The sequence below is a fragment of the Tursiops truncatus genome, chromosome 10, assembly GCF_011762595.2.
Source record: "Tursiops truncatus isolate mTurTru1 chromosome 10, mTurTru1.mat.Y, whole genome shotgun sequence".
Lineage (NCBI taxonomy): Eukaryota > Metazoa > Chordata > Mammalia > Artiodactyla > Delphinidae > Tursiops > Tursiops truncatus.
In genome coordinates this window covers 97026761-97038852 of record NC_047043.1, presented here as the reverse complement: position 1 = coordinate 97038852, position 12092 = coordinate 97026761, and the positions used below count along the sequence as shown (strand labels likewise).

Sequence of the window (12092 nt, the reverse complement as noted above, 5' to 3'; positions counted from 1 at the left end):
CGAGAAACCTGCAGTAAAGGAGCCACTTTGTCTGATTTGGCTTTGAGCTTCCCAATCTTACCTGGCTCTCCATTATCTCCCTCAACCAGTAACACCAATTAAAATCTCACAGGACACATTCAGGGTAATGCTGCTCTATTCCACTGTTGCAAAATCCTCTTAAAAATCTCAACTGCTTTGCAGATACTTCTGCTACCTCCTCACCTTAATGGAAACCTGTCTTCCTTGGTGGAAACCTGTCTTCCTTGGTGGAAATCCGGCTTCCTTGGTGGAAACCTGGCTTCCTTGGTGGAAACCTGGCCTTGTAAATCCTGCTAATGGGGGCCACCCAGTCTTACACTCCCCACACCTTGGGACCTCAGTTGCTCTCCCTTCCTCACTGAATTCCCAAAATTCACAATAAAGCCTCAACTCCTTAGCAGGGAATTCACTCAGCCACCTACCCTTCCAGCATCACCTCCAATATCTGCTTGAAGTAACAGTCTCTGAAGGAACAGAAGCTCCTTGACTTCAGGTTAAGAGATACAGGACTATGGCAGGAATTTTACATTTGTCTCTAATTGTACACTGGTTTTCTTTGGACATTCTCCTACTTTTATATTTCTATCAACACCTCTATTTTCCTTTCCTTGGGAACTTTTTAGCTTTCAACCTTTGTTTCTTAACATAATACTGCCCAATATAATTATGGGACCTAGAGGTGTTGATTTGCTTTACACAATTTTTTATTTCTGGGACAGGACGACCAATGGGAAACAAGGGGGTCAGTTATCTTCAAAAGCTACTTGGCTGAGGGTATCTTTCCCAGCAAGGAGCCGAAAAACAAATGACCCTTCCTGTTTTAACTCAGGTGCTCTGGTGCGGTCCTTTTTTACATCACAAAAAATTAAAACTGAAATAATAGATTTGAGTTCTTAAAGAGGATAAGAACTCCAAAATCATTTTTCTGGGGGAAAAAAAGAGTTCAAACCAGTTACTAACTCATATTTTGTTTGATTTTCTTACTATTCTCATGTTAAATTTAAAAAGGCTTCTCTAACACATGCACAGAAATTTGACAAGAAATTCAGAAACACAGTCTAGTACTATAATTAATAACTCCAGCCTCAGCTTTCTCCTGTTACAGATAAGAAATTATAAGACAAACACAAAATGTCATTGCAAATTAAAACATCTCTGTACTCAAGATGTTACAGACATTTTAAGAAAATTAGATGTACTTTAAACTTACTGATAATTTAAAAAAATACTATAGGTGACCATAATATTTAGTCTATCATATCTGCTTCCATATTAGACATACCCCAAATTAATGAGAAAGTATTTTTTAGGGGAAAGTTAGGCCCTGTCTTCCCCTAGCTGGACAAAGAGGAGGAGCACAGCAAGGACAGGAAGTGAAAGGAGGTCTCTCCCACCCTCAGCAGTGTCTGCGGCTTCCCTCAGCCGGCTGCTCGAACACTCTGTATCAGCAAAGCAGAGTGAGCTTGCCTGCACCACCAAGAGCAGAAGACACAGGATATTCAAAACTGCATTTCTTATAACACTGTCATTGCAACTATGGGATGTCTTAGAAATATTAAAAGACACTACCATACGAATACGTTCAGTTCACATTATGATACAGAATAACTTTACAAAGTTCTAGTTATTAAAAGGTTTTATTTACAGCTAAGAGGGAAAACATTAATTTACGTGAAAAAAGAGGAACATCTGCCTTTCTTAAACTAAATAATCTACACTCAATATCAAGTGTTAAGACTTGACAGCACTGCAGCGCTACAGAAAACCTCTTTCTCGAATAGAATTGCACGGTGTTTCCTGGGTTTGCCAGCTTCACCAAGCATCAGTAATATATCACTGGGAGCAGGGAGTAAGAGTAATTCAGTGACTTTATCTTAAAACATGGAAAGAAAAGTGCCTCCCCCAAAAGGTGGTTGGCAGGATTAAGTGAGTGACGTGTGGAAATAGCTGGTGGCCTGCCAGGTGGAGACCAGGCCGCATTACTGGTTAGTTCATACTCACCTCATTCCCCTGGAGCTACCTTCCAGTGGCGGCTTAATGAAACATCACATGGAAGCTATTTTAGAATGTGCCAGAAGAGGGTGCTAAATCAAATGTATTGAATATCTAAAGACGGCAGAGAGGTGATAGATATTTTAAGGCTCTAAACTAACAAGCAAACAGCTTCCTCTTTTGCCTGATGAAGCAGAGATTTTAACACCCCTCACCCCCAAAACACACACTCACATTAAGGCACATGATCCACGGATTAAAGAAGGCAGTGTTCCTTGGAACAATGCAGGTGCTGTATGGAGCAAATTAAACCATGTAGGTTGTACAAGTACTCTGGACAGCACGTAAGACATAGAAATCTGAGGGATCATCTTGGAAAGGGTTCTCGGCTTTGGGTAAGATAGGAAATTACCATAAATTATCACTTATTAAGCAACTATAATATGCCACCATTGTGTCTGTCTTTACACAGGAGTCAGATTCCTCATAGGGGTACTCCATGAGGTGGGTATTATTACCTTTATTTTACTCCAATTTGGGTATGTTATTCTGTCCTTGTGATGTGTACATAAATATAAATATATAAATAAATGCATGTATGTATATCTACACACACACACAAACACACACACACACACACACACATCTATATATATAACATTATCTGTGAGCCCAAGTTTCCTACCTTATGGAACAGGGAGAATAGCTGACGCCTACCACACAGGATCAGATGAGGAATATTAAACGTGGAAGGAGAAATGGCACTTTTGCTGACTGGCTTACTATACGGAGAATAAGATCACACACAACTTTTTGTAACAAATAAATATGTAGGTGCATTAATACTTCATTCTTCCTGTAATAAGGGTAAGGAATAAAGACTTTATGTTCAGCAAAAACAAAAAATAGAGGGAAAAAGAATTCTCAGGACTGAAAAAACTACCTGGAGGAAATATCCTGAGGACAATCTCTGCCTTTGTTCCTGTCTGAATTGCAGAGCATGCCCTCTGTTCCAGGGAAGAGTTCCTCGGGGCAAAGAGGTAGGAGCTGTACTTTTTTCTACCTCCATTGCCATTGTGAAGGGATGAAAGAAAAGTTAAACCTAATTTGGTTTCTGGTAAATGCTAAGTATATGCATTCTCAAAGACCGGCAAGTTACCTGGGCTAAATGCCATTTCTGGAAGCTTCACTTCGAAGATGATGCTGTGGGTGACGTCTCTCATCCCCTGCAGAGTGCGGTCCCGGAAGCAGAGGACTTCAACAGACTGGAAACTGCTACTCCTGATGTCGGGCCCAGATTTTTTTATTTTTTATTTTTTTTAAGGAAGGAAAAGAAAGAGCTCACGTAAGAACTTCGGCAAACCCAGGTGGAGAGGATTCAATTCATTGTAATTATGCCTCCCTGACACCCTCGGGGGGTGACCTTAACCTCTGAGAGATTCTGAACATATCCACGCAGGCTTCCTTTGTCCAAGTGTTTAGAGGCTGAGCGCTGAACTGACTATGATTTCTTTTTAGGTGAGTTTTATATAACAATTTCACATTGCACATAAATACTTCTGACAAATGAATCTTAAATGCAGAAAAAAATTAAAAAGCTCACAAAATATTAACAAGAAACTCCAAGACAAGCATGGGCTCCTCTGGTCCCCCTTCTCCCACCTGAACGTACAGTCTACGAGACGGCAGGTCGGGCAGTGGCGAGGAAGCCCACAGCTCTACAGACTCACCACCAGGACAAGCAAGTATAACACTCTCCCTCTGCGGATGATCTGTAATCTAGCTATCTTTAGTGAACACTGTTATTTAAGTAAAGCAGACACAGAGGTAAATATCCAAATCCTAAATATAACGGAGCTTGTCTCATGCCTCCTCCCAGTCAATAACCAGCCCCTTCAAAAGTAACTCCTGCTCCAACTTCGAAGTCCAGACATGGGTTTTGCCTGTTTTGACCTTTACATACATGGAACCAGGGAGCACGTATTGTCTCAGGTCCAGCCTCTTTCACTCAACATTATGTTTCTTAAATTCATCCATGTTGATATGTGTATCAGTAGTTCATTCAGATTCACTACAGCATCGCATTCCATTGCAGTGAATATCCTATTTATTGTCCGTTTCATTGTTCGAGGACATCTGCGTTATTCCCAGTGTTTGGGCATTAAGAATAATGCTGCTATAAACGTTCCTGTATATGTTGTGCTTGCATCTGAGTATGCATTTCTGTGCTTTATATACCCGAGAGGGAAACTGCTGAGCTATAGATATTTTTAACTTTGGTGGATACTGACAAACAGTTTTCCAGCAGTGTTTGAGGGTTCCAATTCATCCACATCTTTGACTTGGTATTCTCATCTTTTTAAACTCATTCTGGTGAGTATCTCATTATCTGCTGAGTATGCAGTAGTAGTTCATAATGGTATCTTATTATCTTTATTAATGAGTAGTATCTAGTTATACTTTATTTCCTTGATGATTAATGATGTTGAGCATCTTTTCAAATGTATATTACCCTCTGTTTTATTTAGTCTAAGGTTGGGAAAAAGGGCAGATGGTAGCAACAGGAAAATCCTATCTGAAGGTGACTCAGATAGCTGAAGGGAGGGCTAGAGAATTTCAGGATGGGGACCTCCAGCTGTTGGCCCTGCCCTACTCTAAAATATCTTTAGGGCTGTATGGTCAGAGTCTGAAGCTCCATAACAGACCTGCTTAGAGGCTCACCACTGATAGAAACTGGATCATGACTGATTTATTGATTTATTATCTGGTTTCTATGCCAGCAGTGAAAAAAATCCATTTGGGAAAACAGAAATATAGATATAGTTAGGCACAATGTCAAAAACATATAGACACAGACACAGACAGACAGACAGACACACATACACACACACACACACACACACACGTAAATACCATCTGTGGGCTGCTAGGACCAAAAAATTCCTCAAAGGCCATCCAGGGTACTGGGCTAAGTTACAGGGATCATATACACCAACAGTTATCTGTGAACAGAAAAGACTTTGTGAGTGAGGCAAGTATCATGTCAGATTCACAACACAAATACTGCTAATCCCTCCTCTTTCCTATTTATGCTGTTTTGCAAAAGCATCAACAATTAGACACTTGGTGAAGGGTTAGAGGGAAGAGAAGAAAGCCAAAGGACCTCACACCAGACAAGAGAACTTCTTGATGGCAGGGGCTGTCAAATTCTTCTCTGCACCCCCCTGTGCCTCACACTGGGCCTGGAAGAGAGTAGGAACTAGATACATTCTAGTTCCTAGAAGGAACTAGAAAGGAAGGAAGAAAGGAAGGAAGGAAGGAAGACTGAAAGGAGAGCCAGGAGGGAGGAAGAGCAGTCAATTGTCAGGGCTCACACAGAGAAAATCCTCGCACAAAGAGACATCATCTGCGAAAACTGCTGATTTTCATGTAATGAGAAGAGACATCATCTGCGAAAACTGCTGATTTTCAGGTAATGAGAAAATCAAAGAAGCGTCACTACCATTGTAAATCCACAGTGACACCAAATTAAAAAGCCGGATGCCTTTGACATTGCTAACATATTATTTCCTCTCATTCCTGCCTCCTCCAGCTCCCCCAACCCTGATTTCCAACTGGAAAACTCAACTGAACTTCAAACACCATGTCTTCAGTGAAGACTGCCCCTGGTGGAGGTTGTCACCCTGTCCTCTCTGCTTCCATAGCCCTCTGTACGTTATACATAACATCTTTCACTTTTTCTGTCTCCTTCCTCTCAAAAGACAATGAGATCTTGATTTCTAAATACCATTCTCCTGCAAAAGGAATCAGGGCTCCATGGCTACGTGGCTAATTCTAGGGCTGCAGCAAGGAAAATACAAGATGAGCCTGAAGCACCTTCCACAGCAGAAAGTAAGGAAGTGCTCAATAAACAGGACGGGGGGCATGTCAAGTGGGCACCCGAGACACCTGAAAGAGCTCTCAACGGCCAAGGCTGGGACAATCTGCTCAACAAAATAAATAACGTGGTACTGGATTATAACTGATATAAATGGTGAGATAAATAAATACGAAGGCGAAGGGACAAATCCTCCTTACAGAAGGTTTCCAAGCAACATATGTAGATACCTCCCCCTCCAGGAGTAGAGCTGAATCGTCCTCCTCCTTGAGTGTGGGCTCGACTTAGTGACTCACTCCCAAACCAAAAGAATAGTAGTTTTGCAGTGGAGAAAGCTGGCAAATTCTACCTTAAACAAGTGACCAAGTTTAACACCATCAGGGATGCCATGTGAGTATCAGGTAGCTTGGATATAATGATGACAAGGGCACTTCACCTTAGTGGTATTCTTTCCAAAAATAACCCCATCTAATATAACCCATCTAATCATAAGTGAACATCACACGAACCCAAATTAAGAGGCATTAGACCAAAATAACTGAACCAGTACTCTTCAAAACTGTCAAGGTCAAGGTCACTAAAAACAACAAAAGTCTGAGGAACTGCTGCAGACCAGAGTTGATGAAGGAGACATGACAAGAGAATGCATCTGGGATTCTCCTGGGTGAGAAGGTGAGAGCATGGTCTAAGAGACATGTTCCTATGAGAAGCAAGAGAGCTCTGAGAATGAGGCCTCTAGCCTAGCGCTCCCTCCGAATGAAAATGCTGTCTCCCTGGAGGTCTTCTGGTCCAGCTGGCCACCGCCACCACGTGGGGCACCTTTTTATTTTGTTCCCCTCTATCGACTGTGACAGAGGGCATTTGCCAGGCATACTACATGATTAGGTAATCACTACTTCAACTTCACATTTAAAAAAATTCACCGAAGGCATTTACCTCTCTGTTATCCAGCAGAGAAGAGAAGAGAAGAGAATGGCCTGATGCAGTGAAAAAACCACTGGCTGGAGCGCCAGCGGGCATGCGTTCTAATCCTGCAGCTAACTGATTTTAAGACCCTGGGGAAGGTCTTCCCTCACCTGTAAAGTGAAGCAGTAAAATAATTTTATCCCAAAGGATTCCTTCTACCTCCAGAATTATAGAGCTTTATAGACCATTAAAGAGAAAAAAAATCCTGTATAGCTTACAAAACAACACAGTCTCTATTAAGGCTCAATCTTACCAGGTGGCTAAAGGTTCTTCAAGTTTTATTTGGGAAGAACCCAGATAGTATGAATCCAGGAAATGCCATTCATATAGAGACACTGAGTTTCAGTTTTCAAGTATGACTCCATAAACCGAGGCTCTTATCAAATGTCCTGTCACTTACTCGAATTTGACTTTCAGCAATTTACTTCACCTCTCTATGCCTTAATTTTCTCATCTAGATGGTAACTCTCACCTGCACTTAGCACAGAGACTGGGAGCAAGATAAGCGCTCAACAAATGGTAACTGTAACAACAATATAAATAAACTCTATTGTGGTAGATTCACTCACGTCTTTGTTCAGTTCAGTCTATCACCCTTACACAGTTACCTACCTTCAGTTTCAGGGTTATCTTTTCTTAACCAGCAGAGAAAAAGGAGGCTAAGTTCTAGTTTATCAAATATTCTCCGGCTCTAGGTTTTACCATCTGCAATTGTAGAGTTGGGACAAAGTGATGTTTAAATTATATAAATTAGAATGTTACTTTAGATACAAGTGGATGCCTAATTTCAAAGAATGAGCATATTTCTGACACTAAATACAAAGGCAATGAGGCAGGAAGGTAATAAGAAAAAGAAATCTTTTTTGAGAAGACCAGGAATAAATTTCTTAGAGCAACCTGACCTAAAATGAGCTACAGAGAAGGAACGAACCACTTACTGGTAAAGGGAGGTCAGCTTGAAAATGCCTTAAAGTAACTCTCCTACCCACATGAGGCATGCATGAGTATGCATCCGGACTGGAAAATGAAAGAATCCATTTGACACTAGGCTGAATACCATTTAATTTTCCTTTGATGATTCAAAAGTGACTCCAAAATCTTCAAGTGCTTTAGGAACCAAATCCGGAACCTCAATCATTGTAGGAATTAGTCCACACAAGGCTGGGTAAGCCAGTTTAACTATATGGGTAAACAGATTTTTTAAATGGCAGTCAGAAATAACCATTGGCTAGGAGATCTGGATTCTAGAACTGGCTTTGCCACAAATTCATTGTGTGAACTTGGGCAAATCTCTTCCTTTTACAATACATCAGCAGAAAGAAACAAAATGTCATTGCAAAAAAAACGCTTTGTTTAGAAGGTTTATGAAATAAACACTCTTTTCTCCTTGGCTGAGGGCATACAATTCATTGAAGTTGTTCAGTAATGATCTGGCTGCAATCCACCCAGCGATTTGCTGAAAAAGTACAAAATGAGAAAGAAAAGAGGGCAAAATTGTCAACTTGAGTGTGTGGAGAAATTTCCACATTGATGCAAAAAAACATGCTTATCTGACAAATGGCTGTCTACTACCCAAACACTCAATATAATGGGAAATGCACAAGGGAGATTATGTGTCTTAAAAGCATAGGGGAAAAGTTCAGATATCTAATGCACGGCGATGTCACAGATGGCTGCCATGATGCCGAGATCACTAAGAGAAGAAAGAGCCCCGCTAACAGCAGACCAGTTATTGCTCCTTTGTTATTTATTGCTCTTGTCCAAAGATTTTACAGCCCTAGAATGAAAGGCTAATGTTGTCAAAATTACAAAACATTTAATCTTCAATAATTGCTCCGGGGCTTCCCTGGTGGTGCAGTGGTTGAGAATCTGCCTGCTAATGCAGGGGACACGGGTTCAAGCCCTGGTCTGGGAGGATCCCACATGCCGCGGAGCAACTAGGCCCGTGAGCCACAACTACTGAGCCCGCACATCTGGAGCCTGTGCTCCGCAACAAGAGAGGCCGCGATAGTGAGAGGCCTGTGCACCGTGATGAAGAGTGGCCCCCGCTCGCCGCAACTAGAGAAACCCCTCACACAGAAACGAAGACCCAACACAGCAAAAATAAATAAATTAATAAACTCCTACCCCCAACGTCTTCTTTAAAAAAAATAATAATAATAATTGCTCTGAAGAAAGAAGTAAAACTCAAGCAAGCAAGCTTTCCTTGAGGATTGGCAACGGGATAGTGACAGGGGCTGTTTCAGCGTAACCACCAGAACTGCTGCAACAGTGCGGTGGCCCCGTGACTCATAGTGGAGTCATTTCTTTGAGGGAAAGCAGAACTTAAACAAGGCCCATTTTCAGCCAATCGAATGTGTGGCAATGTACAGAACGTTCAATGCAGCAGGAGAAAAAGTCGGCAGCTTGTGGCCACAGTTACTGCAAGCAGTGGTGCTGGAGGGGCCCCAAGGCTTGGGAGAGCCGACTGGTCCAATCTCTCCCCAACTCCGCAGCCTGTGACTTCACACTGGGAGCCCGAAATGGGCCACGGTGGGAGAGGTGAGGTCACGGAAGTAAGCAGACGCTACAAAATCAGGGTACCCCCATCGCCAAGAGCCCGCTGTCAAACATTTACCAGCACACGACCGATTACAAACCTTAAAACGTTCAAACTCTTAACCCAGTAATTCCACATCTGAAATTTTTCCTAAGGAAATAAATAATTCAAAATACAAGGGGAGGGGAGTATGGGATTTCATGCACAAAGAGCTCCTAAAAGTGAAGAATTATGAGAAACCTAAATGTCAAAAACTTGGTAAATACATTATCATACAAATTTATTAAAAAAGATGTTAATGTTGAGTTTCATATTATGCTAAAATACTAAAATAAAACAGAATATAGTAGAATCTTAGCCTTTAGAAAAATGCACATAAGATTAGAAGGAAATACACAAAATGTTTACTTAAAAAAATTCCAAAAACTTAATGGAAGAGCTTTGTGAGATTTTAAAAACAGAAAGATACAGCTGGACATAAAAATAATGAATGGAACCACACCAAGTGCAGCTCATTTACCTGCCAGTATTCTCGAAGTGGGCACACAGCACCGTCCAGACTCTATGTGATGAGCTATTCGTGACTCCTAAATCACTCAACTGGGTCTCAACTAGCATATTTCAAAAGACAGAACAGGATAGAAAACAGAGTGCATAGCCCCTAGCAAAGTATTATTTTGTGAAAGTTTTGCTTCGGTTTTCTATGCGTCTGTATATACATCTAAAGACACACATAAATATGATTACTGAATCATAATGTAACAGGTATTTTTAACTATAAGTAACAGTCAAAGGACTTTGGCATTAAGCGATCCCCTAGCGATCACCTTTAACAACCGTTAAGTCATCCAAGAAACGAGAAGAAACCAACCAAAGATGCACTTGCTACTCAGCTTTACTTAAAGAAAGCATCATTAGTGAACTGGTCAAACCTTCCTGGATGCTCCGAGGCCTTCTGAAAATTTCCAGAAGGGCTTCTCCTGCAGGCAGGCCATGCCTAATTTCTCCAGGTTTCTGTTAAAACCAAAAAGGCAAGAAAGTGTGCCTCTCTTTGGTAAAGGCAAAGTTGGCTGTATGACTCAGGACCTCAAAATTCCATCTATATAGAATAGCGGGAGATGGAGGTCAGTCCACAGAAAATCATTTTCCTTTGAAAATGAAAGGTGACAAATGTATTCTAAGAAAATACAATGAGAAATATTATAACATGTGAGTAAAACCTAACAAATCCTGTTTATATCCATCATCTCTTAATTCTCACAACCATCTTATGAGGAAGAGGGGGAGGAAACTGAGACTCAGAGGTCACAGCCCACGAGGTCGCAGGTGGACCCAACATCTGCCCTTCCTACGCTGTCATGTCGTGCTGTGAGCTACTGAGAAAAACGTGGATGCTCTTTTTCCCACTGTGGGAAGCATTCTGACTATAGGAGGTAAGATAATTCACATGTGAAGGGGCCGCCATTCCCCAGCCTCATTTCCATTCTCCTCACCTATAAAATAAGAACAATACTACTCACTCTGCAGGGTGTTGGAAGGATTACTGATACCACGTGTGAGTGACCAGCTCTGTGCTGGACACACAGTCAGAACTCAGAACGTGGTAACAGCAGCCGCTGCTGACTGAGTGGACAGTGCGCCCTCTTCAGGGACAGGCACCCGCTCCCTCCCAGCGAGCTGGGGCTCCGGACCTGAACAGGCAGTACCTCCAGATGCAAAGGTCCCAGCTCTGGCTGGGAACAGAGATGGGCCACCCACCTCCAGATCTCAGCAATCCCACAGCCTTCTCTCCCCACCAGGGCAGGCTAACTCCTGTCCTTCCCTTCAGGTTTCTCTAAGTCAGGGACCCAGAGAGGATCCAGGAATGCGTTTCAGTGTTCTGTGGATCCCCTGACGTTAGATATTAGATGCTTATTTTTTGGTGGGCAAGGATGATTGCTTCCACCAAATTCTCAGAGGTTATACGTTTGACCATCATCCCTTCTTCAAATTAAGAATTACTGCTCTAAATTACCCACAGCAGATCACACACCTCCCCCATACTCTGTCTCCTGTCAGACCACCAAGCACGTCTACGACTCATGCTACATATTGACTTTAGGTGCATAGACAATTTGGAAACGCCTTCATAAGCAACACAGCCTGAATCAGAAGACCATATGAAACAGAACACTTATAATGAGCCCTATTAGGAGTAACCTACCGCTTGCGGAAGGCCTCCTATGTAAGGGGCACTGACCCAGGTATTTCACATATGTGAGCTCCAACCCTCACAACTCATACACTCACGCCCTCAGTCCCCCTTTGTATTTACACACCAGACATGATACCATGGGCTGTAGATGCAATGGTGAAAAATCAGACAGGATACCTGCCCTCATGGAGCTTACGCTGACATGGGAGAAGAAGATCAAAGGCCACTCAAGAAAATGTACAATACCATTGTGCTAAATATTACAAAGAGGAGCCACACAGCACTATGAGAACCCATCATGGGCAGCATAAACCTCTTTACAGTGGTCAGGGAGGGAGTCCCCAAGGAATCATGAGTAAGTTTCAATCCGAAGAAAGAGTGAACACTTCACTGGGCAAAGGGGAGGTGTGGAGGTGGGGAGAGAAGAGGCAGAAGAGAAAGGAGACAGGAGTTCTGGGCAAAAGGCATGTGCAAAAGCCCTGCAGCAGGAGGGCACCCAGCAC

General features: G+C 42.2%; 1 protein-coding gene across 6 annotated transcripts in view; it reads right to left on the bottom strand.

The window, feature by feature from the left end:
• Window positions 1-12092, bottom strand: part of ATG7 (autophagy related 7) — a 237019-nt gene that overhangs the window by 189683 nt on the left and 35244 nt on the right. For all 6 annotated transcript variants that reach the window (XR_012323919.1, XR_012323920.1, XM_019944530.3 and 3 more), the window contains exons 8-9: window positions 4927-5015; window positions 3173-3294 (exon numbers count right to left, since the gene is read on the bottom strand). Coding sequence is in view for 4 of the 6 variants with exons in the window: in XM_019944530.3 (XP_019800089.1) it covers window positions 3173-3294; window positions 4927-5015 (211 nt within the window). In the remaining 2 variants the exon portion in view is untranslated. The remainder of the gene's footprint in view (window positions 1-3172; window positions 3295-4926; window positions 5016-12092) is intronic.